Below are 27,590 nucleotides of genomic sequence, written 5' to 3' on the forward strand. Positions count from 1 at the left end.
TCAAAACTGAACCTAAACATAATCACTAATCTCATTCTATAATTATCATCATGTTTTATAACTCCTCAAGCTTTGTCCACGTCCAATCTTCATCAAAAGGAACTTTTTCCAGTAAAAATACACTAGAGTAATCGATTATCATAAGTGATAATTGATTATTCCTAAAACATATGCATCTACACAAAATACCTTATGATAATCGATTATCTTAGTGGTTTTACACAGCAAATCAAAAACATCTAAGAGAGTTGGAGCTAAACACGTAAAGCCTATCATACCCAAAGGTTATGGAGTTTAACTCTCGGAAAACTAAACAATGTCCAGACAATGTTGTTGACAAAAACATTCTAAAAGACTAACACTTAAAACACAAAGAAAAACATATCATGCTAAACGTTATTGTTATGAAAAGACAAAATAACAAGAAGCGTGATAGAATATTGCCCGACAAACCTTCCTCAGTGTCCTCTATTTATATATTTTTATGTTTTATTGTATATGTTTCTTAGCTCGCAAGGAGCATGAGTTACTATAAATACTCAGCTCCACTCTTGTATTTTCACTTTTAAGATGAATGAGAATTAAATTTCTAAAACCCAAAATTAATTCTTCCTTGAAAGTCAGGCTAGAGAATCTTAGGGATCCTTCTCTAGCCACCCTCCAAGCACACTACCTTCACTCTCATTTTCCATTTTCTCCATGGTGCTTTCATGAAATTCTTTCCCCTCCACGACGCACCTCACCATTCAATTCGCATCAGCCTTTCTCTCGAACACATCAACGTAGCTACATCATGCCATTCCTCAACCACGCATTCTTCCTTTGCCACAACTTTATTCAGACCGCGTCATCAGCCACATCTTCGAGTTTCTTTTCTCTAAAAGTAACATTTCAGGTTTGCTCTCATTTTCACATTTCGTCTTCCTCGAGTTTCCTTTTCTCTCTCGAGAGCTCCTCTTTCGCAAGTCATTCTTCATCACAAATTCAACATTTCTCTTCACATTTATACTTGTTTCAGCCATTATTACCATAGAAACTTCCTTTTCCACCGATTCATTTGTAATAGGGTTTCTTCCTCTTTACACCTTTTCCTCCATTTTTGACCAATTAAATCCACTTTCTCATCGATTAGAATCATTTACACCATTAAATCTTCATTTTGAACTGATTAATCGATCCAAATCAGGGTTCCATCTCCATTCTAGGGTTCCTTCGTGATTTTAGGGTTTTGCACTGCTCCATTTAAGGTTTCTTGAGTTCGTTCATAGTTTTGGTTTATTTGCTCTCTATTTCTCGTTCTTCTTCGAGTTATCGTCATTTTTCGCTGCGTCATTCACTAGAGGAAGCTTTGAAGAGTTTCAATCACGCTTGCGTAGGTTCAATCGGTCTCTCCTTGGATTGTACGTCCATCAAAGCGTTTACATCAGTCTAAACAATACCATGAGCTAAGCTATTACTTCATCCAAACGATGAAGACTTTACTCAAAACCTGGTATCTTTAGAAGAAAAGCTATGTTAGACACTACCTCTACGGTAGAAAATCAAAAAGCACTTTGTTGTTCGGAGCGAGCATTAAATGACATTAAATGTTCAACGTTCAAAAACAACAAAAGTGATAAGGGATAAGACATATTTATTGTATGCACAATCTATTATATTCTTTGCAGATGAGCTACTCTACACATATTCACAAGCTTCAAATTAAAATATCAAAAATGGATATTAGAGATAAAAGAGATACTCAAAGAATGTTTTCCACATGAAGCGGTGTCTAAAAGAAAGTACAACCTACTTCAAGCAAAGTACTGAAAAATCATGTCTACTTTGACAAATTGACTTTAACTAGATAGTTTTTGTACACGAAGAAAGAGAGGACAAAGAATCAAGGCCAAGACTTGTTCTAACGGAAAATTATCCAAAAAAACCTTTAAATAGAAGATCTTTAAAATGTAGAATCAAGATAATAGCATACAATGAAACATTCATCCTTTGAGAAGCATTCAAAAGAAAAGTTCATAAAGAGCTTAAGAAAAACAAAATATCTGAGCAGAAAAAGAGAATAAGAGAAAAGAAGAAAGGTAATACTCTCGATATTCATTGCAATATTGCTTACTGATTATAAGAAAGAGAGAAAAAGAAAAACACAATCGAGTGTTCAGACTATATGGTATTATAATCACATCCTCTCTGTGAGAGTGATAGTCTTGACGACTTGTAAACAATCTTTGATTGCAAATCTGAAGAGAATTAAAACAGTTGTTGAACTCAGTTGAGTTAAGGAAACCCCCAATTATCATAACTTTGTTCCCCCTTCGCATCAAACCCTATTATGGGATAACCCAACAAAACCATACATACATTCATAGGGAAAACTCAACACAACCATGATATAACCCTATCATCATGCAAAACATATTCTCATACATCCACATGCATCAAAACAACTTTCAAGATAATCAAAAGCAAACCCTGAGCATCATTAAGAAAACAAATAATGGTAAGCTTCCTCATACCTTGGTCAATACTAGGGTTTTATCTAACTCCAAAAATATTCACGAGTCCTCCCTTGCACTAAGGTTTTCTACAGCTTTTCTTCTTTTCTCCTAGAAACGTCTCTTCTCTCCCTTATCTCTCTCAATATCATTTTTAGAAATAGGGTAGCAATATGCAAACCCTTTTTACTCTCCTCATTTTTTCTTTTATTATATATCTATCTTTTCTATTAAAATAAAATCTCTCACTTAATCTTCTCTTATAAAACCACCATCATGCAAAACATATTCTCATATATCAACATGCATCAAAACAACATTACCTTTCAAGATAATCAAAAGCAAACCCTAAGCATCATTCAAACAAATAATGGTAAGTTTCCACATACCTTCGCCAATAGTAGGATTTTATCTAACTCCAAAAACATCATAAATCCTCTCTTGTACTAAGGTTTTCTACATATCTTCCTTTTTTTTCTCCTAGAAACCTCTCTTCTCTACCTTATCTATCTCAATTTCATTTTTAGAATTAGAGTAGCAATATGAAAACTCTTTTTATTCTTCACCTTTTTATCTTTCTTCTATTCTATCTCTATCTTTTTTATTAAAATAAAATCTCTCACTTAATCTATAAAACCACCAAGATTTCTTCTTTTATTTTCTCCTAACTACTTTTTTAAAATATCAACAACTACTAAATCTTCTAAGATTCATGTAATCACCCTTTAAAGTTTTAGATTTTATTTCATTTTTTTACTTTCTACACCCCCTAAAATAATTTATGCACCATTTAATAAAGGTAAAACAACCTTTTTGCTCCTAGGCCAAAAATATAATTAAAATCTAAGTTTTTGTTAAACTCTTCTTCGTAGGAATTGAACCCACATCCATTCCATCCTAAAAAATATTCCTACCAACAAACTAACACATCATATTGGTAATATCACATACACACAAATAACCAATTTAATAACTTGTCAATCATGTGTTGCACTTTATCAATAATAACCTTAAATAATCAACATAACAATTATAATTCTCAGAAACATCTAAGTATCAAACACCAATTAAAAAATAATAATACTCAAGTATCACAACCACATTATTCCTTAATACCACAATTTTCTCAGGTCTTACAATCAATAGTTTTATCAAGACCAACTTTGATAGCAAAAACACATGCAACCAACAATAAATTTTCCAGATAGTAATGGGGCAAGCTCCCAAGTTGAACTATTTTGAAGAGCACTTAGTTTATCTAGCATGGCTTGTTGCCAACCAAGATGGGTTACGGCATCAGTAATAAGCTTTTGAATGGTCAAAAAAGAAATAGACCAAAGGCAGGTATAAAAAGGTGAAGACAATATATGATAACTTAAAGAAATATAATGTGAAGAGGGATTACGAGTAAAATGTGTACTTTTTCGAAGGGCAATTGGAAGGGTGGACTCAATTGCCGAAGTTGGAGGAGACAAAGTAGGTTGCATTTGACTTGAGTCACTTGGTGGTTGTTGAGAAACACTTGGTGAACTAGGCACAATTGGAGGAGCACAAATAATAGGAATATTGAATGTATTAGGAATATTAATTGTATTAGAAGGAGACATATCGTAAAGAGAATGATAATTAAAATAAAAGGAAGACTCATTGAAGATAACATTAGCAAAAACAAAAGAGCAGTAAAGAGAAAGACAAAAACACTTGTATCCTTTTCTTTATCTAATAAAACCTAACAAAGCACATTTATGTAATCGGGAAGCTAACTTATTAAGACCAAGACTAAAATTATAAACAAAACATGTAAACCCAAAAAACTTTATAAATAAAAAATGAAGGAATTCATAAAATAATAAAATAAAATTAGGCATTTTATTATCTAAAATAAAAGAAAACATGCAATGAGATAACATAAGACTATTTAGAGTTTTCCTTTCAAAAAACATAGTTTCTTCTTTATTCTTCCTTAGTGATGTACACAAATCATGGATAATGTTAGAAACACAACACAATATTTTGTTAATAAATTGAAAAATAAATCTATCCACACTGTACCGTAGGGGCCGGACAGCCCTAGACGATAATACGTACCATGAAGGACGAACGGCCCTTGAGGATAGAGAACGCCTAAATGTCAAACAATTACTACGAGACTTCGACATATAAGACCGAGCGGTTCCAGCAGTGTCGGACGGCCTTACTCGACAAAAAAGTTTTCTCCACAAGAATTTAGGTAAATGATGATTAAAGGTAGTAGGTCGAGGTTGGGCCAAGATTAAGGAATCACTAATTTCAAACTCATCTAAAAAATTATAAATACATGTCAAAGGTAAAAGGTAGGTGATCGTATCTATTGTGCATTTAATACCATAACTTTGAACATCCTGCAGACTGTTTACTGACTTAAGCATCGAAAAACATTTGACATGTACTCTTCCGGGTGGTGGAAGTAAAGACGAAGACAAGGACATGATTCCGGTTTTAGAAGAAAATTTGTGAAGGTGTTAAGTTACTTGACCCGTACCCGAAACACAAATCTTACATAATTTATCTCAATCCACCTCGACATGAAAAATAATCCTACTGTGGAAAAACATCTCGAACCAAATTAAGCATTTGATAATTATTTCACTAGAAAGGTAAAAGAAAATCCTTGACAGCGTAACTGAGGTGTTTTCCTGATCTTGACCAAACTATGGTTTTGGCTGTTTAAATATAGTTAATGATAGCTCTTTAACCATAAACTTTTTTTATACATGTTGATGGCATCACGTGATCTCAGAAGAAGCAACACAAGGAAAAAGTTAATTTGTGGCAACTTCACGTGCTTATCATGTGCTTCTTCCTTGAGTTTCACGCCATTCCCACAACTCAAAGGTTCAAGAATTACCGTTACATCTTTCGATCTGATTTGAATATCTTTATTTAAGAAAAAGTCAATGTAACTATTTTTTTAATATAATTCATTTCGTAAACGAACCACATTACTATTTTTAATGATACGGAACATAAATTAATATGTTATCATTTAAAACTAATTTATCAATAAAAAGTTATAATACTAAATATTATTTATTATCGTAATAATAAAGAATCCTATTAATTGGCTTTTTAAAAAAAATAAGACCAAATAAAAAAAAATCAAAATACTGAAACCAAATCTTTTAAAAATAAAAACTACCGCAATAAAAGGGCAAAATGCTACTAAATCCTTTTTCATCAAATATAAAAATAAAATAAATACTATTACACTCCTTAAAAAGTCTGAAATTATTTAAGATATCAGTTATTTAAAAACTTTACACAAATCTATTTCTTACTTTAAAAATATTAAATTAAAAATTAGATTATATATACACCTTCTTAAATTTAAAAATATTACGATTACGTATCTTGTATTGGAGAATATTATAATTATAAAAAACAGAAGATATGAGTTCAGGTTTTTTTTTAAAAAAAAAAACTTAAAAGATACCATCATAATTTACTTTTAAGAAAATATTACATTGGCATAAATTTGTTTTTCTTATATATGAATATATTCTTAATTTTTTATTATTTTTAATAAAAAATATTTTTTAGTTGTTGAACTATATTTTGTACCTAAAATTATAACATCTATAGTATAAAACTATTAAAGAAAATGTATTGCAATTAGAATTTAGATGATGGAAGGTTGAAAGTATAAAAAATATTAATCTAGTCATCCAAAAGATAAAATTATAATAATATAACATTTATACATCTCAATTACTTGGCAAATAAAATTCTATTCCAAAACTTTACAACTCATGCTCTCAACTAATCTAACAACTCATATTGTTGTCTTCTATTCCAAGAAAGTTACTTCTACACTTATATCTTAATATGTTCATATGAATATGGTGGTCATTATTACAAAAGAAGAAACAATACACAATAGAACCAACAAAATATACAACAAGGTGAGTTAGCTGAAAAAGAGATAATATATGTATAAAACATATATGATATCAACTTAAGTCGGACTTGTGAAGTCATGCACTTATGGTGGAAAAATATTGCTCTATTGTGTTGCTCTTCTAAATTGACACTCAAGGTTAATTCTTGTTATGGTCATAAAAATTTTAAGATTGTCCTTATGACAGGACCTATTACAACTCTCATCACCTAACCATCCTCCTCTACATGAGTATAAATGGTGTTGTCCTTACCTCAAGACACACCTTGATGAATCACACCTCAAATAGGATTTCCTACATAGAAAAACCCACATCACCAATTTCAACAATCTCAACCAATCATGGATTTCTCATATTTTTGAAAACATAGGAAAACACTAAAGAGGGGTGAATAGTATTTTTAAAACTTTTCGCAAATGACATCTGATAGTTTTTAAAATGATTTATAAACAAAAGATAAATTTAGATGATGGTGTATTAAAAGGAGCTTGTTTGAGCGTTAACAAGTTCACTATATTATCCTTCTTGTCTTCTCTTCAAGCTTCCGTCTATTTATAGCTTTTCTTGAGAGATGATAGTTAGACAAAGAGGTTGACTTCAAGTAGAGCAGGTAGTCTTTTAGGTGAGAAGTCAAACTTAAGTCTACTTTTGTAGAGGTACAATGCTTTAGCATAGCCTTTATCAAAACAAAGCTTGTATAATGTGACAGAACAGAAGGCCTATAGGGAAACATTCTCATATTGTTCTTCATATCTCACAACATATTTTTCTTAGGTATAGTGATTCTGATCATATCTTTTCGCTTTAATCATCTTCATAAATATGAAGAACAAGGTATACAAGCATCGAAGCACTTTATTGTACATGCATTAAATATTTTGAACATTGATAAACGTTAGGTCGTATTGCATGTTCAGGTCCTATTGCATGTTCAATACATTTTATCATTTGTCATATCATTAATAATTGTATCGTTTGGTAAACACGATCATCAGATGGTGAAAAACATTTTTTGTAAATGTATACGGTACATTTCTTAAGACGCTTTGCTTGAATTAATATTGTTTTTAATAAAACATTCTTTAAGCTTTAGTGTTGTCATGAGATAGACATTTCTATTCATAAAACGTTATATTGTGAGACTTTGTTAGTTTAAGCATTTAGATGTTGCTTTATAAAACATTCTTTGCTGCTGATATCATCCATTAGATGATTCAATAAGAGAGACGTTTTCTTTCCTTAGACGTTGTTCATAAACTTTGATTATTAGATAGTTCAGTCTAGAAATCGTTGTTGTGAGCTTGATTTCACCTATAAAGGATGTTACAAACTATTTTTCTCTTAGATGTTATTTCTTTAAAACAACTTTTCATACAAGAAAATATTTTATTTAATGTTTTTTGTTAAACTTCAAAATTTGGGTTGCTTAGACGGTCTATTGTCTTGACAATCTTGTCTTAACAATTTCCAATAGTCTAAACAAAATAATCAATGACACATGCTTGATATATTCGCACACAAGACACATTGTTAAAATCCTTTTTGTCGCAATAAGACTAACAAAAACCAAAAATTCCCCTGATGTAGTATAGGGCAACCATGGTATCGAATCTATGGAAATGGTTCTTATTAAGTATAAATTGTATAGTTAATCCTTGAACAGAATGTAGTGGAGGAATTTAAAAATATGGAATGAATGTAGTTGTATGAATTCTTATGCTACTAAAAATTTCTTACCTAGAATATGCAACAAGTTAAAAATTCTATATCAGTCATTTATACAACTAAGCTATCCTAATTAGGAAATTATATAATGATAAATTCAAAGGTAGGAATTTAATAAAACATAGCAAAAAATGAAAATATGTGAAATTACACGTATAAAACAACTAAACAACAAATAACCTAGAATCAAAACTTCGTTCACATTGGTACTTATATGCCCACTTTTGAAAAGAAATAAGTTGAAAGTTTGTTGAGTGACTTCTAGGAAACAGAGGTGCATCTCAATGGAACGCTTAAATACCTTATCTTCATTAGTCATAGTGTTCCCCAACTGGTTTCACAAATTTCCCAACAAAATTTCGCAAACAAATATTATGATAAAAGAACCAAAAAAACAAATTTACTAAACTAAAATAACTAAAGAAAATAAATTAAAATCAATGCTAGAGAAAAGAAAATGTTAGTGATAAAATAAAATAAAATAAAATAAGAACCAAAATGATAAAAATTCTAACTGTGTTCCCCGGCAATGACGCTAAATTTGATAACGTTGTCGGTTACACGATCAAAATAATACTACTAAACTGTAGCAACTTTAGTCTTGCTAAGATAATCGTCAACAAAATAGAAAGGGTACATTCAACCTTAAGTTGTATTCCAACGAACACGGAATTGATTTCTAATAAAAAAAACTATACAAAAGGGGATAGTGAAATACAATAATGGAAGTAATAAAAGAAAATAAAAGATTAAAGAACAAACTTAGAAAAGATAGAAAGAAATTTATAAAAAAGATTTAAAAGTAAACACAATGATAAAGAAAATAGGTTGATTTCACTACTTTTTCAAAATAGAATTCATCATTGGTTATCTAAAGATTATTATTCAATTAATTATTGTCTTACTTTTTCAAATTAATCAATGTAAATTCTCAACTAATTTATTGGTGTTCTTGCTATTACCAAAGTATATTCTCAATTAAAATTAAAAACTTTGTAGATTAATCATAGTAAATTTAACCAAAATACATTCTCAATTAAATATTATTATGCTTAATCATGTTTATTCTTTTACCTCTTATATCAAGTAAAAAGTTAATTAACCAAAGTAAATTCTTGATTAATTATTGTTAAATTTCTTACCACTAATCAAAGTACATTCTCAATTACCAGCAAAAATTCATTCAATCACATGAAAGTTTTTAACTTTGATCAAAGTAAATTCTCGATTAAAAATAAAAACCTTTGGACTCATATGATTGATATGTTATGTAGATTTAACACCATGCTAACTTGTTATAATGTAAAAATCATTATTATTACTTGATTAAGAAGAAAAAAGACACAAAAATAAATCACAACAAGAATCAAAAAGAACAAACAAATTTATTCATCTAACCTCATAATTTAATTAAGAAATTACAGCTAAATCAACCCGAGAGGCTTAGCAATCCATGGAATATATAAATAACATGAAAATAGAAGAAGAGAGGGTGAAAAACATGAGAGAAGAGGGAGGACGAAATTTGAACCCCCAAATGGTTCCTCAGCTCCACTAATGTGTTTCCCTAAGTCTCTTTATATAGAAATTGGATTGGACTTTATTTTAAGTTTTGCTATTGTTGTAATCTTCTTTAGGATAATGTAATATCCTATATTTATCTTCTAAATAATTCATTATTTTCAAGATATATTTGATTGTTGTGGATATCTAAAAATATTTAAAAAGATATTTGCTAGATTAAAAAAGATTTAGCAAATATTATCTTTGAAGGTGCGGGAAAACACTAGAAGGGGGTTGAATAGTATTTTCACATCTTTTTCGCAATATGCAAGTTAATCATGACGTACATAACACTTTGTGAGTTGTTAGCCCTTGGTTGGTAAATGTTATCCTGAATAATCGTTTACATGGCCAACTCAGTATGTTAAACGTTTGTATGTATAAGCAATAACTTTAAATAGAGGGTGGAGTATGACGAGAGTGGGAGCCTTGAATCTCTAATTACACTACATCGTTTATCAATAGACTAAAACACACCAAATGTTTTATACTGGTTCACCTGTTAAGGATACGTCCAATTCTTCCCTAACTTAACTTAGAGGGTTCTATTAAATATTCAATGAATTACATTTGAGTTTAACTCACTCTTGATTGAATAGTATTATTCACCACTCCTGGTATCCCTAGACGTTCCTAGTGCATCTGAGAAACATCGTCTAATTTAGTTTCCTTCACTTCAGGTTGCGTAGTATTATTCACCACTCTTGGTTTCCCTAGACGCTCCGAGTGCATCTGAGAAATATCATGTAGTTTAGTTTCCCCCACTTCTGGTTGCGTAGTATTATTCACCACTCCTGCTATCCCTAATCAGCTAATAACCTCTAGTTACCCTAGATCAATTGAGTATTTGCACCACTCTTGGTATTCAACTATCCTGCCGAGATTTCCTTGAGTATTTGTACCACTCCTGGTACTCAACAACTCTATTGAGATTCCCTTGGGTATTCGCACCACTCCTGGTACTCAGCTACCATACTAAGATTTCCTTGAGTATTCGCACAACTCCTGGTATCCCTAGTTGAGTTTCACCACTCCTTGCTGTGCAGTATTTTTCACCACTCCTGGTATCCCTGATCAACGAATAACCTTTAGTTACTCTAGATCAGTTGAGTATTTGCACCACTCTTGGAACTAGACGACCTCGCCTAGATTTCTTTAACCATTCAAAATTAAGTTGTAAGTGTTTTGATTCTCTCCAGAATTGTAATCATAGATTGCTTACAAGTCGTTCGGACCATAACTCTCACAGAGAGGATATGTTACAATACAAAGCAGTCTAAACACTCATAGGTGTTTCTCTCATCTCTGTTTTCTCTCCTTACATAAGTAACCATTTAATACAAAGAAGTACTAGAGGGATGCTTTACTTCACTATTTCTCTCTTTCTCTTGTTACAATCACAAGTAAAAAATATTAAAATGAAGCTTGAGAGATTTTTTTCTATATTTCACTCTTTAACTCTCGTCTCTTTCTTCAAGTGGGATGTTCTGATGAAGTTTGAGAGTATTCTTCTTCTTTTCTTGAGTTTTTCTCTTTTTCCTTTTCTTGATAGGAGGAATTTAGCATTGATAGCTCAAAGAGATTTTTGTGCTCAATGAATGATGAGATATCTTTATATCTTCATATTTTCTCTCCTCTTCGTCATCATTTTCTTCTGTCTTCTTGTTTTCTATTTATACACTTTGATGATATAGTCGTTGTGACGATACTTGTCTTGAGACTTGATAATATAATCGTTTTGACGAAGTTTGTCTTGAGATTTGTTTTCTTTTTACTATTGGCGTAGATGTCAGTCGTAGACTTGCTTTTCAGAGCTTTTATCAAAAGTAGTTTTGACTTATCTTTTTGACACAACTTGTGATAATTTGATTAGTTTTCCTTTTTGTCTTTTTATTAACGTTCATTTTGATGCTAATGAACATTTGTTGCAATTGTCTTGCACAAGATAGAAATATGTATAGCAAGTATGTCCTATTTGCTTTAATATTTTAAGTGTTCTTATCATTAGTTTAGGTTCCTATATATTGTATTTACAAGATTAATTGTTATGTTCAGTTTGTAAGAGACTTTGTGATGGAGGTTCCTCTAAGCCTGAATCACGAAAGAAGAAGGTCCAAATCAAAGTTGCGTTAACATTAAACCAGTGCAGTGGAATGGAGTAAAATATAAAGGTGTTTGATATGTATGAGACCTCACAGCTCAAAAAGTCTTCCTATTGAAAAAGGAAGTTAGAGGAGAGTGAGAGAAGTCAAAATCTAAGAGAGACTTAAGAGAAAAAAGGCTGCAATCAAATATGCAACAATTCATTAAGCTCAAAAGTAAGAAAATTACAAAGACCCAACACATCTATTTATAGCTGGGAGGGACCCTCAAAGTCCGATCAATTTTCTCTCTAAAATTCAAATAAAACCAACTGGAGAGGCCAATGCACATATCCAGGCCTCCTCACATGGTCAACCACTCCTTCACATGGAAAATGCTTCTCGTAGTGACTGAGCGCACAGGGTTTCAGTTGGGTAAAAATTTGTCTCGGAAGTCACTTTCCTTCACAAACTCAATCTAGAACATATGCTTCCCAATCCGGAAGCTATGCAGAAAAATCCCTTTGCTTTGTTATTTGCTTCCTTTGACTAGATAAACTCTTGGCTAGTTGGTAATGACCTTCAAGGATTTCAACAATTCAAAAAAAAATTAAAAGCAACCTGCCAAGAACTCTAGCCTAAACAACTCAACCTTCGTGAATAAAATTAAATAGAATGAAATACTTTCTAGAACTTCTTAAATTTTAATTTTTTTCTATTTACTTATTCAAACAAGTTATTTAGTGTTAAATAATTTAAATTCTTCAAAAAAATGAATTACTTTTTTAAATTACCATATGCAAGCAAACACAACATAAGAGAATTACCCTACCAGAGACATGTAAGACTCATCCCTTTCTAATAGGATTTTGCCAATAACATAGAACTACGTCCTCTCTGAAAAGATGAAAAATTTTAAGCTAACTTTTTGTATTACATTCTTTGAACCCTCAACTCAATACAACAAAATCTAGAACCAAAATTTAAAAAACACAACTCGTTGGGTCCAATGACTGAAATTGTATTTGTAATGAACGTTTACATTAGATAGCTCTAACTATCTACCTCATGTAGAATCGGATCACCAAAGAAAGATTCTTTCAGGAGTAAGTAGACACCATGGCAGTGCTGCCATTTGGATGTAGCATTTCCCTCTTCCCCTTGCCTGGAGCCTGCCACACAAATCATGGATAATGTAAGAAACACAACACTTGGATGATTGAAATTTAAAAGATTCAAAATGAATATTCTCTTCGTAGGAAATTTAGTATTCTAGTATTACTGATAAAAAAAATTATCAGCAAAGCCGTATTACTGATAAATGTAAACAGTTGAGAAGTCAATACTCATGTAAGCCTAGGTGAAATGAATGGTAAATTTGATAATGAAAGTAATCAAAGATATGGCATTGTCGAAAACTGCAAGAAATTTGGAATAGCTGCGTTTCAAAGCTCAAGTCCATGTACTAAATTTTTAGGGTTTATATATAGTGTTTAAATTCATGTGCGTAGGTAGTAGAACTTAAATTTATCTCTCGTAAATATAATATGTAAATAATATTCAGCAGTGTATTTGTCTGTCTGTATAATTTGTATATATGAGGTATCATAAAAGTTTTTGACAGTTTCCTTAGCCGAAATATTCAACTTTGAATCATAGTGAGTTCAGTCCAGCTACACCTATTTAGCCACCATCCAACAATCTTTCCTCTTAGATACCTCATTTTTTGCCATTTCCCAAAATAGGGTGTCCAGATTCTCACAGGCCTTCACAAGGACTGTGGACTGGCCCTTCTCCACCTGCCCTCTCATTATTGCAGTTGGGATATCCGAAAGTCAGAATACATTCACTGCCTCTTAGAAAACACTTGCATTAATATTTGGAAATTTACATTAATTTTTCCAACAATTTCAACCATGTCTATTAGCAAGAGTGACATATCCCTCATACAGCAATAAAGGATGAGGTATCCCAAGTAAGGACTCGCGGGAGGCCATACAAAAAGAAACTTGGAAGAGACAAGTGATTGAGTAAATCATACCTTTCTATCTGAAATTGAATTCCTAGAAGCAGCCTTGCTCATGATGTTTTTATAGTATTGTGTAAATGGAGTGTTACCATTTCGTTTTTCAACCTGCCAAATCAGATGCTTGATTAGTTTAGTCACAGAAATATGACAAGACTGATTCAAATCAGTTTAAGGGAGATAACCTGAAGAAATGATTCAACGGACTGATGATCTTTTGGTGAAAAAGACACATCTTCTCTTTTCTTTTGCACAAAGTCAATATTCATTTCCACCTGAATTTAGCCAACACAAACAGAAAAGGCAAAAAGAGATTGGATGAAAAGGCTATACTGAAATTCTGTTTTAAAATAGGGCAAAGGGAAGGGCAAACATGCTTAAACATCATGCAAGGGAAGGCTGCCAAGAAATGACATACAACACAAGTTTATCTACACTCTTAACAGAACTTACGGCAATGATAGCCAGTTTGCTATGTGATAGTGATTTAAAGATTCAACTAGCGTTACAGACATTCAATTAAATCCCAAAGTTCAAGATGACATGTAATATATTCTAAATAGACAGACATGAAAACAGGATTGTTTTTCTCACTTGGTCAATGAAACGCTTGATAACCCGTCGGAAATTCTCGGTAGAAATTTTCTCAAAGACCTTCTTTATGTGTATAAGTGGTGCTGTCGCTAGCTCGGGAAAAGATATATGATAGCTCCATTGTGCAAAGTGCTCTGAAAGGAGTTCAATGGCCGATAATACACACTCTTCTTGGAAGCCACGTGATTTTAACCAATGCTTTGGAAGCTGCATTAATTTTAAACTGTAAACTACAATGAAGTATATGGTCCATATATGTGCTAACAATTCAGAGGCCATGTGATATTAGATAAGTATAAAAAAATTATTAAGTTCGGGGCGAGGGGGCTGTCAAATTCATCTCTGACCTTTACAGTAGACATAGGTTGCAATACTTTGCCAGGTTTCCCACTATCCTTGGAAATTTTGTATTCTAAAACATCCAGCACCAATGATGTAACAGGGATGAAAACCCCACTAGAACCAGAAAGATTATTAAGCCATTGGATACATCTGAGTCTCAGTGGTAAATATCTAGGCCCGGGAAACAGGAGAGCAACTCCATTTATAATCTGTACAATCATATAAAGCAATGGCTGAAGATCATAGTCATGTATGCTAGCTGATATTAACGTAACCCACATATCAATGCAATTGATGTACTGCCAACTGCAAATTGTTTTAACCACCTCCTGTATACAAAATATAAGGCAAAATATCAGAAAATTTCCTCAGTGTGCTAATATAATACTTGCGTAGAAAGTTAATTCTTCAATTCATTGTTCATGAATCTTAACATTAATAAAAAAAAATTGTTTGAAGCTTACTTTCTTCTTGGTTTGCCACCCTTTCTGCAATATCTTACCCAGATGCAATATACATGCCATTGCTTTGTTTGATGACTTTTGCATATCTAAACAACATAGCTCCACAAAGGAATTCCTCAGAAAACGTATATGTTCAAACTTCCGCTCAACGGATTGAGAGTTACTAATGAAGGCCTTGTATGTTTTGACAAAGCAGAAGTCGAACCACTCAGAGCTAGATATAGAAGCTATATCTTGTATAATGAGAAAGGAGTGTGATGATAGAGACCCATCACCCGTTGCCCACAGATGAATAGAAATCTGCAATAGATTCAAGTGCAAGCTAAGGAACATCTCACATGTCATGAGATTGACATTACACACATCTTGGCAAAAAGGTCAAGGAGGTACATATATAAAAGCTTACTTTAAACGCAAACAACAAATATAGTATCAATAGAATCAAATCATGGTCATCCAGGTATCAACCAATTTGGATGGAACACATTGCTACTACTAGAAAGTAATGTGAAGACGGTCTGTATAATACAGACATTTTATTCCTCTTCAAACAAAAATTGTGGGTACTGATAGGACAACCAGTAACTACAGAAATATTCAAGACAGGTTCTTTCGAGAGGACCTTAACTCTCCCAACCACTTTTCCTCCAAAACTCCAAAAGTAAATCTACAGCCTAAACACATACTATATATAATAGTCATTTTGGATGGAACATACTGCTACTACTAGAAAGTAATGTCAAGACATAGAGAGACATTTTATTCCTCTTCAAACAAAAATTGTGGGTACTAAATTTAAGAATACCTTAAGAAGATTGTGCAGTAAAGATGGAAATGCACACAGAAAAATGATTGAAGTTCTCAGCCGACAAATTGAGAAGGCCAATAATTCAGAGTCAGTGACCTGGTTCAGGAGAAACACAGTACTTCTCAAGTATGACTTAATAAGCGGCCTAAGAGACAACCACTTTGCTGTATTCTTTAGGTCCAAAACAGCTTCCTTCCTAGAACTAGAGTTTGATATTCCCAATAACCTCCTAAATGTAGCATCAGCCTCTTGTAGCATGAACACTATTATCTTGCAGAAAGTTTCACTCTTCTGAATGCCATCAGAAAAGACACAACCACTGACACTGGTTGCTTCAGAATCATTGTGGCATGCTGCCCTATAAGCATTTATGAGACAAGTAAGGGCAGGAACACTACTCTGTTCTTTGACTAGTTCACACAATGAATAAACAGATGCACTAGTCAAATGTTTACCCACGTGAGAACATGCATTATTGCTATCAAGTGGCTGCACCAGATCTAAACTTTTTCCATCATCCGAACCCTGAACCACATAAATAGGAAAACAGTCAATTTTTCATTAATAGAAGTGATAATAGGATAAAAAGTTCAAAGTTAGAGAAAATGAAATCACAACATATCCAGTGAAATAGTAGCTCTACTATTTAGGATTACTTAATAGAAAGATAATTTTTATCCAATTTATAGAGAGGCCACTGGAAAAAAACAGCCATTGCACAGAAGAGTCAAACAGTGGTAATTTTGTCCACAGAAGAAAAAATATCACCATATTCAAGTATATGTGTATCCTTAGACTAGCTTTAAGGCAATTACCATGTGGCTTAACTTTAATGGTGTAAACCCACTGACATCCAACTATCTTTTGTCAAGTGGAAAAGGCGTTAGCTTCCATGTGTTATTCTAAGCAAGAGCTTGTATTTCAACAATCATAGTTTATCTCCACCCATGATGATCAGGTGTTTCACGTACACTTAGTAATGGTAATAGAGAACACAAAGTGGGGGGGGAGAATGAAGATAATCAATGATAACTTGAACTAAATGCCAATTTTTCTTTCTGTCGTACCATTTTTGTGAGGTGTTTTGAGGATAGGTAGACTAATGCAAAAATGTCAGAGAATTATTCTTCAGCATTATCTCTCCTCAAAATCTTGATAACTTGTACAAACTAATTTGTATTTCATTAAGACACAAAGATAAACAAAAGTTCAAATCAATCCTTTGTTAATAATTTAGAGTATTCATCTATAAAAAAATGTCTAAACCAAAAATATGTGATGTGACTTGGATTCCAAATGGAAGAATGAATTGTGGAAAAAGATGATCTAACATATTTCCCTAGTTGACATTACTTATTCTGAGGCTTCATGTTTGGCAAGCTTAAGAAGTTTTTCAATTTTGATAAGTGTGGATAATTCAATCGATCATGTAAAGGTTTAAAAGATGCAGAACACAGGAACACATAAGGGTTGCTTCCAAGATAGTATAGTCCTCAAGATTCTTGACCTTCACCACCCATACCACATTTTTGTATAGTCAAAGAATTAGCATTAAAGGTTAATAAACAATCTAATGACTTCATTAATTGACTCACAGAATTTTGGTTAAAAGGGCAAGTAGAAACAAGGATCACAATTATGGTTTAAGGGAGAAAAGGAGACTTGACTAATTTCCTAGGAAACAACTTTGGACCCATTAGCTAAATTAATAGAATGAGGAACTCTAGGAGAAGAAATGGAAGAGAACAAGGAAGTATTACTATAAATAAGATCAAAAGCACCTAAATCAAGTATCCATGAACTTTGACTTTCAACGGTTTGAGAAATTTAATGGTACAAACCAAACAGTGTGAATGGTTGTGTTGAGCTATTGGATTTTAACCCTGGATATTCCTAATATTCTTCATCAAAACACTTTAGTTCAACAATCTAAAATTTGGAGACGTTGCCTGTCTTGTCAAGATAACCAGGCAAAGAGAAGCAATTCTCTTAAGTATGGTCCATCTTAAAATAAGAAAGTTGAGGACCTCTTGTGACCATTACAGCCTACCCTTCCCAGAGTAGACACAATGGCAAGTCCAAAAGACATTCAGAAGAAGGAGAAACGTAAAATAAAGGGTCCCCAAGAGGTGTTTTATGGGTTGCACTTCCACCAGCAATTGAGACCCAGAAAAGAAGTTAGATACAAGGACAACAAAGGCCCACAACAGATGCCCAGTAGAAATAATGGCAATGGTTGGCAACAACAGATGGTGGCCAATGAGAACAGTAGCAAACAACAGCCTCTTGTCAAACAATGACAAATAGAGCAGGATCAACCCACTCTAATACCAACATGAAAATGAAAATATGAGAAAGGATGCTTGAGAGATGATCTCTCAAAAGATTCATGTTTATGTATATGATGTGTGTGTGTGTGTTCTTACATCAAACATATAAAAGGGAATATACTAAAAGTCTGCACCTTGGACTCTAGGTGACAGATAGGTACAATAAAAACAACTTTCAGCTTTTACAAAGTTGGTCAAATATTCTAAAAGTATTAATTATTGGGCATAGTTGGTGGCCGATGAGAACAGTAGCAAACAACAGCTTCTCGTCAAACAATGACAAATAGAGCAGGATCAACCCACTCTAGTACCAACATGAAAACTAAAATATGAGAAAGGATGCTTGAGAGATGATCTCTCAAAAGATTCATGTATATGTATATGATATGTGTGTGTGTGTGTTTCTTGTCAATGCTAAATAAGGCATAAATCTACTCACAATTTCCTCGTCTTGGGTTTCTTCAATCTTCATATCATAACTTTCTAGAAATTTTGAAAACCCCGGGTCCTTGATATTTAAAAAGGATAAGTCAGTTATTGGAACAAGAAACATTGGATAGCAAAAATCAGAAGCAAACACCTAATTTATAAAAGAAAAAATGGTAAGAAATGAAGAATAACAATACACCACTACATGAAATTCAGCAACCAAACATACAACTCCAAGTTCTTAGAAAATAGTAAAAACTAAACCCTCTCTTTCCTTGGCCTATCATGTTTTAGTTCTTGCAGAGCTGACAAGCCCACTGTAAGAAGAATGTGTATCTTGCATCAACTACCCTACTAAACTAGATAAGACTCAAGCAGAACAGCAAGTGTTTCATGATCAACATTAAACATAAAATGCTTCATGTTATTGTTGCATTGATAACACTTTGTAATATTGTTAGACTACACTGTTTGTTAACAGTTTTTCTGTCTTAGAGTATTCTTATCGTTTACTTAAGTGGTTCTTTTTTTCCAATAAAATGTTTTACTATGAAAGGGGAAAAAAAGACCAGCAAATGTTTCAACTACCATATAAAACTTAGTAAGCCTCAAGTAGGATAGAACAGAAAATCTTTCAAAGTTCAACATCAAACACATGATACTTCATGTAATGTTATATTGACAAAACCTTGAAATATTGTTAGACTTGTTCAGTGATGTTTAACCTTTTTCTGTCATGGTGACTTCTTATCCTAGTTTTATTTGTATTCCGTTCTATCCAATAATTTTTTTTACTAAAGGAAAAAAGGCACTAGCATGACATAATTGTTCAAAATAAGTACAAATCAAATAAAAAGGTGTACATCCATATGAAATTATGGAACAATGAACCACTCTCCAATCAACAAAATAAATTTTAAATAGAAAAATCCACCATAAAACCATCGGTCACAGGAAAATCACCTTCTCTCTCAATTTGTTCAATTTTTTTGCTTTCTTTAGAAGTTCAGCACAAATATCCCTGTTTTGCACTGATAAGGAACTAGAAGCATTGCTGTCTAAAAAAAAACTTATGTCAAGGAATAATCGAAACAAGTAAAAAGGAAAATTACATTGAGTTTAAACTCAAAGCTAGAAATATCCTAACCCTCAATATAATGTTCACTCTCACTGTCGCTTCCAGCGTCATGTACAAAGCTTGAGTCCTGCTCACAAACTCAAGAAATCAGTACATGAAATATACAATAGTTAAGGCAAATGAAAAATTAAAACAAACAAGTGTTTTAGCAATAAATTAGAATTTAAACCTCTGAAAGAAATCCATCACTATCAGAATCATCTCCAAGAACTTCACTGTCATCTTCACTGAATATAGCATCAAGAGAAGTGTCTTGAAATCCTTCAACTATGTTTCTGATGCCAACAAATACACAGTCAGTTATTAGTATGATACCATGTACAACCAGCTAAAGAATTTGATTGTATTAAAACCCATGGATTATGATAGGCTTATGATTTTGTTAGTTATGAGTAATCCAAGTGATCTGCTTATTCGGGTTGATTCTCCATTTGGGAAAAAGACTTGCTCTTAAATAAAAAAATAAGAAAGTTTGTTAAAGGAGTAAGAACAATTTTGTTATATAGGTAATTCAGAAGGAGAGAAGGGAAAGGCATGTTTTCAAATTCAGTTTCCTTGGGGCCATAAGAATTTCAATTGGCTGCAAGCATTTACCTTTTTTCTGCATTTTCTTTTTTTTTTAATTCTTGAAATTTTGCTATCAAATTACCACCCATCATTTTCATCTATTAGAATTATAAAATTTCATGGACTTTTTAATTACTTTGAAATCAATGTTTTGGTGTGAACTACACACGTAGTTCAAAATTTACCAAATAAAAGAAAAAGGTTGTTTGAAAACAAAAACATAGAAATGAGTGTAGTAGAAACAGAAACAAAGTGAATATGTCAATAAAATCAACAGATAATTATACTTAGGAAACCATTTACCTTTCATTTGATGGATTAATTGTATCATTCTCTAAGTTTTCTTCAATATCATGACTATCTCCTGTGACAATCAAATTTTCCAGAAAATAATAAATTCAAACTGATGATTACACATCTTGCCCATAATTTAGTGCCCCCACATAAAAGCAAATTGCATTCCCAGATAATATAACTACTAAATAAATTATAATAAAACATATGAATCCTAACCAATAATCACATGTACACACCGGTAAGATGTGCTATAGAGTAATCAAATCATCATATATGTAATACTAGAAAATTCTTACTTTTTGAAGCTTTCCTTTTGAACTTGGAATTTAACTTTCTTTTGTTCCTCAAAACTGACTGCAAATTCTTTTTCGCAAACTTCCTGGCTTTCTTACCCAGCTTTCCCATTAGGTAGCAATATCAACAGAGATTCTAGACATAAAATAATTTACAAAATTTCAGTAAAAGATTTAAATCAGTTTCAAAGCACATAATAGACTTTATCCATAAAAAAGGACAGAAGATATAATCTTTATACTTTTATGTCAGTCATGCCTAGTATTTTCATATCTGACACCTATTTGGACAATAAATTGGAATTTAAATGTCCATAGGTGATTGGAAAACTTTTCATAATACAGGTAAGGAAAATATTTCAGTAATCACCGAAAAAGAGAACCAAAATATCATCGGGTCAAGGTTAAAGGATTCAGCCTAACCCAGTGTAGCAGATAAAATGTGTTTTAAACAATTTCGAAAAATAGCTGCCTACAAGAAATTAACAGAAGGTTGCAGAATACTTCAAGTAAAAGAATCAGCAGAAGTTCAGAAAGGATGCAAAAGTATTGAAAAAACTGAAATTAATTCTCTTTTAAAGTTTACCAAGAGAGAAATAACAGAGAGACTCAAGTATACAGTTGGTTAGGGATTGAACATGAAAGTTTGGTTAGGGATGGAAACTGCAAAATCGTGAGAATGAGAAAACTCACACTGTGGAGGCTGCAATGGAACACCCAGAGGACTGGTAGGGCTGGAGCAACAAGGAGGAGATAGGAAGAGATACTTTAGGGTTTAAAGTTTAACGAAATACTCTGTTTGTGTGTTACAACTTTACTATTTTAATAAAACTAAAACTGAATTATTTTAGTTTGAAATAAAATTATTATATCATTCAAAATTAGATTTTATACATTTTACAATTTATGAAAATTATTTAAATTAATCATACAATTTATATAATTTACAATTTTACATAATTATATACTTGACATAACTTTACTTTTACATGATTAATATAATTTTAAAATATGTTATATAATCAATTTATAATTTTATAATACTTTATACAATCAATTTATAATTCTATACAATTTTACATTTTTATATTAATTTATATAATTTTATTGCTATTTTTATATATTTTCATAGGTTTTGTTATATAAATTAACTTTATAATTTTATTAATATAGTTTATGATGTGCATAATTTGTATAATGTTATAATGTGTATACTTTTGAACATATAAATGATAGTGTTTAAGTAATTTATAAATTTTATCATACACTATAAAAACACACATGCGGCCAAAAAAACGAAATATATACCCCAAAATATGAATAGCATTGAAGTATATATATTATTATATATAAATTTATTTATTTATAAAAGTTATCATAGTTTTATATTATAAAATAAACATAAAAAAGGTGTAAATGTAAGATCTTGACAATAAGGTAGTTTTTTTTAGGCTTTAGGTTTTTTTTGGAAATTACTCTTATAGTTCGTGTATATTTTTATTAGAACATAATTGTTATGTTATTTTTTTATTTTTATATTTTTACTTAGGAAAAATAAGAATATTTTACTTTTATTTTATTGGTGTAAAAATTAATTAAGAAATGTATAAATGAAAAGCATCAAATTGAATAAGTTGAATATTTAATAAAATGATATTATGTAAATTTTTTAGAAGATTTAGTTGTTATTATTTTAAAAATTAGTTAAATGAAAATAGGAATATTATATTGGTGGATTTAAAGATTAAAAGATATATTATTATTAGAGAAAATCATTATTATATATTGTTAGATATTTTAAAAGATTTGGTGGTTGATGATATTTTAAAAAGTAGTTAAATGATATTATGTAAATCTTTTAGAAGATTTAGTTGTTGTTGTTTTAAAAATTAGTTATTTGAAAATAGGAGATATAATATTGGTGGGATTAAAGATTAAAAAGAGATACTATTATTAGAGAAAATCATTATTAGATATTGCTAGATATTTTAAAAGATTTTGTGGTCCATGATATTTTAAAAAGTAGTTAAGAGAGAAAATCTTAGTAGTTTTAAAGATAAATTGGGAGATTTTATTAAAACTAAAAAAGATAAAGAAGAATAAAACAAGATAAAAATGAAAAGAATAAAAAGGGGTCTACATTTTGTTACCCTGCATTTTGTTACCCTAAAATCAAAAAAATGAAAATTAGAAAGATAAGGGAGAGAAAAGACGTTTTTTAGGAGAAAAGAGGGAGTTGCAGAAAACCTTAGTGCAAAGGAGAATTTGTGGTGTTTTTGAAGTTACATAAAACCTTAGTATTGGCCAAGGTATGGGGAAGCTTACCATTGTTTGTTGTATGCTATGCATTCTCGATTTACTTGCACGAAAATACTTGTTTGATATGTGTTATATGATTATGATTATGATTATGTGTTGCTATTGTTGGGTAAGGATTTGTGTGTGCATTGGAATAGGCTTTTGGTAATATTTGTTATGGGTTTTCCCTATGAATGTATTATGTGTGTTTTGTTAGGTTATCCCAACAAAGGGTTTGATACTAAGAAAGAATAAGGGCACATTAGAGTCATTTGAAGAGAGGAAAAAGCCAAGTGAGAGAAAAAGGAAGAGAAGAAGACATTCCCGCATAACATAAAACATGCACTGGTGTTTTCATCGTTGTGAAGTTATTCACCGTTGGATTGAGCTGGTTTTTGGACAGTGGGTTTCAGACGTATGGTTCTTGATTCTGATCGTTCAAATCGTCAATCAGAGGTCTAGTTTAGGAGAAAACAGCCTCACATCAGCAACTATGTTTTGGAGAATTTCATCTTCATTGTTCTCATTTGTAAGCATTTATGCTTAATTAGTTTCACTAAATGAAAACCCCATTTGGTGCTTTTATCAGAGACTCTTTTGCACCATATTATTAACACAATGGATTTTTCTTTGGTTTGGATGACTCGTGGATTTTTACCCTTGCATTGAGGGGGTTTTCACGTTAAAAATTGTTGGTATCTCTTTGCGTTTTGGATTTTGTTTTTCCTCTATTTGTTTGGTTTTCCTTGCATATTCTCACAAGAAGGGGGATTGAATTTCCGCTGCGTTATTACTCTTTCTTAAGGTGTTATTGTTTTTGGCCATTTTTCCCATCAGTAAGGGTGTGGTAATAATCATATGTAGTATAATTGGGTTTATTGGGGGTATAACACGTCAATGATTGAATATGGATGATTCAAGTGATGTATTATATGTGTTTGAGTATGTTTACGTGAGTATGTGATACTTGAATGGATGTATGATGTGTTAAGTATGTTTCCACGTGATTTAGGGTTAATGTATGTATGTTTGAATGCTTGCAGAATGTCTAGAATGTATTTCGATTTGATAATAATCAATTGTATGCACGTTGGTTTTGAGTGTTGTTTCAGGAATAATCAATTACCTAGGATGATAATCAATTATCCCTTTATGCGTGATGTTTCTGGTAAATTTATAATTGATTATCTTAAGTGATAATCGATTGTCACAATGCATTTTGTTGAAAATGGTGAATTTGATGAAGAATGGATGTTGACCAAGCCCGAGGAGCTGTGGAACATGATGATAATTAAAGTTTGAGGTTAATGGTTATGTTTAGGGTCAGTTTGACTTATGGTTGAGAGTGGAGCATGGGTGAGTGTTGGGATGTACCTGAGTATGTGATTGATGAACATGAGAATGGAGGATAAGTCTACTTGTTGTACCTTGTAAATCTTGGTTCTATTTGTGGATAGGTGCTTCATTTTGCCTTGTGTACATTAGAAGAGTTGTTCGAGTATTGAACCTTCCTTGTGTAGGGGTAAAGGTGTGTTCCTCGTCCTTATGTGGCATGACTACATGTTCCTTAAATGGATTGCGGGACTACTCGAACAAATCTATAGGGGAGGCTACAGATGATCTGTAGGGCATGCTACAGATGTCTTATAGGGGAGACTATAAGTGGGTTGTAGGAGCGACTACAATCGGTGAGGTAGGGTACATGAGTAAGGTGGACTCTTTCCAGTATGGTGTTATGGTAAGCTGATGCTCATGGTGTTGTTCATGATTGGGATAATCATGATGGTGGCGTATCTATGATGATGATCATGGAACTTGAGATGCTTTAGGTGTTGCTATGTTGATAGTGGTGTTATTATAATGGTTATAGTAGGTAATTAACATAGGTGCTAATGGGTAGATAGACTAAGGGTCTAAGTGTGAGATCTTAGAGATGACATCAATGGTCAAAGATCGAGGATCGAGAATTGAAGATCGAGAATTGAGGATCGAGTAGTTCATTATGTTTGAATTGTTTATGTAAGAAGATTAAGAGTCATATTGTTATTACTTCCATGCACGAGGAGTTTGATTATGGTTGATATAATGAGTATATATGTATCTTGTAGCTTACCCGAATACATGTTTGTGTTTATGTGTTTGTGAAGGAAATTATTGACAGTGATCGTATAATGTGTTATATGTGAGCAGATGATATTACAGACGTTCCAAATGAACGATAGATTCGTGAGATGATGGGGGAAATAATTAGGTTTCTTTAAAAATTTCTTTTGGTATAGACTTTTGAAAAGTAATTATAGTTGTTTTATTTTCTTAGTCATTTTAATTACTTTTGAAATAATGTAATTAGACAAGATTTTTGAAACTATTATGTTTTGAATAAATTATGTATGTTGAAAGGTTAAGGTTTTTGAAAAAGACGTTTTTGCGCTATGATAAAGTTTTGAAATTTACCTATTTTTTTAAAACCTTGGCATCCCAAAAATTGAGGTGTTACATTTAGTATCAGAGCCAGGTTTTCGAAAAAACTTTTGGGGCTTTTGGGGAGTGAGCTCGTCTAGCTTTAGTTGTGCTCCTTTGAAGTGTGAAGTATTATGTGCCTTGTATTTTGATTGTTGTGGTGTTTGGTTTTGTTATGTAACCTTGTAACTTATTGTATGTTGTTTGTAAGGTCTGGCTTTAGTTTTCACAATGTTGGTTTAGATGTTACCAAGTAGTGGGGCTGTATATGGGATAATAAAACTTGTTGAGTTTAGTCCTATGACGATTTGAAGTAGGGTGTATTTCACTAAAATGATTTATAAAGTATAGGGTCTTCCTGATTATATGCGAATGTGCAAAGCTAACCCTATTTGAATTGTCTACAATATAATAAAAAAATGCTAACTAATAATATTGAAACACAAAATAATAAATAATTAAATTAAATTAGGTGGGTTAGTGAGCCAATCCAGGTGAGCCGGGTTTTAAGTAAGCCGGGTTGAAAACTAACCTGCATAAAAAAATTACATTTTTTTCAAACCTTACCCGCTCAAACCCGTGGTGGGCCGGGTTGGCTCGCGGGTTACAGCCCATTTTGACAACACTAAATATATGATTATGTATGACAACGAGTCAGGCTGGGCACGAATAATGCATACCCACTACCTGACCCCCATGAAAAAATCGTACCTATTACTCGCCCCACTATCCGTTGGATACCCACTTAAAAAAACCCATACATTTTTTCAACCCGCAGATACTTGTTGGATACCCACAAAAAATTTAAAAACAATTATTTTATGAGATTTTAAATGAAAAATCCAGTGTGTTAGTGTGAGTGGGGGAATATGGATGTAGGGAAACTAAACACAATGTTTCCTCCTTTTTCATGGTAAAGGACACTAGATCCTAATGGTGATATGGCAAGAGCATTCAACTACAATCACCACTCTACTCAACAGACCTAGTATTCGGGGGACCATTGATAACAGTTGAAAAACTGTTATTTTTACACTTAAAATATATATTAAAAGCAACCTTAAAGACTTAGAAAATAGCTTGAAATCAACTTTTTGCTTATGTTTTTGGAAATAACAAAGTTGGACAGGTTTTATGCTTGATTTCCTTGTTTTTGCAGGTTTTGAGATGAAATTGATGAAAGAAGTAAAGTGGGATAGAGATGGAATCAGAAAAAGGACACAAAAAGTGCAAAAGAAGAGAAACTGCAAGTACCGCTCAACGCCAATTACCGCTGAGCGACACTCTCAAGAACCCGTTGGCACCGCTGAGGGGAAGAATTAATCACGCGCTACTACCGCTGAGCGCCACTTTTCTGGGCTTGGGCTTACTTTTTTGTATTTTTTAGAATATTATATAAGGTTTTAGTTAACCTAGGTCAGTCATCTTTGGCTGGGACGAAGCAAAAATGCACTTTTTCACCCCTTGGAGGAGGATTTTCGATGCTAAGGCTCCTTTCTCACTTTTTAGGGTTCTATCTTTTCACTCTTTCATTGTATTTCATATAGTTTCACCATGAATATGGTGAACTAAACTTATTTTGTTGTTGGGGAATCAATGTAAATCCTTAGAAACTCTCATGTAATGAAATTTGTTCTTCAAGATCTTTTATTAGATACATGCTTTCTTTCATTAATAGTTAGCGTTTTTCCTCTTTGCTCATAGCATGTATTGTTTAACTCATTCGATGTCATGATCATTGGTTT

At 32.1% G+C, this 27,590-nt stretch overlaps 1 protein-coding gene across 5 annotated transcripts; it reads right to left on the minus strand.

Moving 5' to 3' along the window:
• Window positions 1–11,984: 11,984 nt before the first annotated feature.
• Window positions 11,985–21,885, minus strand: LOC108346007 (protein REBELOTE). 5 transcript variants are annotated; one of them, XM_017584917.2, is made up of 15 exons: window positions 21,781–21,885; window positions 21,091–21,223; window positions 20,801–20,861; window positions 20,100–20,205; window positions 19,940–19,997; window positions 19,756–19,850; window positions 18,803–18,871; window positions 16,031–16,558; window positions 15,226–15,525; window positions 14,767–15,090; window positions 14,420–14,626; window positions 14,011–14,100; window positions 13,841–13,933; window positions 12,865–12,971; window positions 11,985–12,379 (listed from the first exon to the last, which is right to left on the minus strand). In XM_017584917.2, the coding sequence occupies exons 2-14, from the start codon at window positions 21,197–21,199 to the stop codon at window positions 12,900–12,902; spliced, it is 2,112 nt and encodes a 703-aa protein (XP_017440406.1). In that variant the 5' UTR covers window positions 21,200–21,223; window positions 21,781–21,885; the 3' UTR covers window positions 11,985–12,379; window positions 12,865–12,899. The 5 variants fall into 5 exon arrangements, with proteins under 5 accessions (XP_017440406.1, XP_052723592.1, XP_017440405.1 ...); XM_052867632.1 differs by lacking the exon at window positions 11,985–12,379 and adding an exon at window positions 12,623–12,696; XM_017584916.2 differs by lacking the exon at window positions 11,985–12,379 and having other exon boundaries at window positions 12,701–12,971.
• Between the last annotated feature and the right edge of the window lie 5,705 nt (window positions 21,886–27,590).

Source organism: Vigna angularis, chromosome 8, assembly GCF_016808095.1.
Source record: "Vigna angularis cultivar LongXiaoDou No.4 chromosome 8, ASM1680809v1, whole genome shotgun sequence".
Lineage (NCBI taxonomy): Eukaryota > Viridiplantae > Streptophyta > Magnoliopsida > Fabales > Fabaceae > Vigna > Vigna angularis.

What these genes read in the sequence shown, in the direction of transcription:
- LOC108346007 (XM_017584917.2), bottom strand. Translation starts at nt 21,199, where the DNA reads ATGGGAAAGCTGGGTAAGAAAGCCAGGAAGTTTGCGAAAAAGAATTTG. An exon ending in GAGTGAACATTATATTGAGG is followed by an intron (nt 19,851 to 19,939) that starts GTTAGGATATTT and finishes GTTTTTTTTTAG; the next exon opens with ACAGCAATGCTTCTAGTTCC. An exon ending in AAACCCAAGACGAGGAAATT is followed by an intron (nt 16,559 to 18,802) that starts GTGAGTAGATTT and finishes TATGTGGTTCAG; the next exon opens with GGTTCGGATGATGGAAAAAG.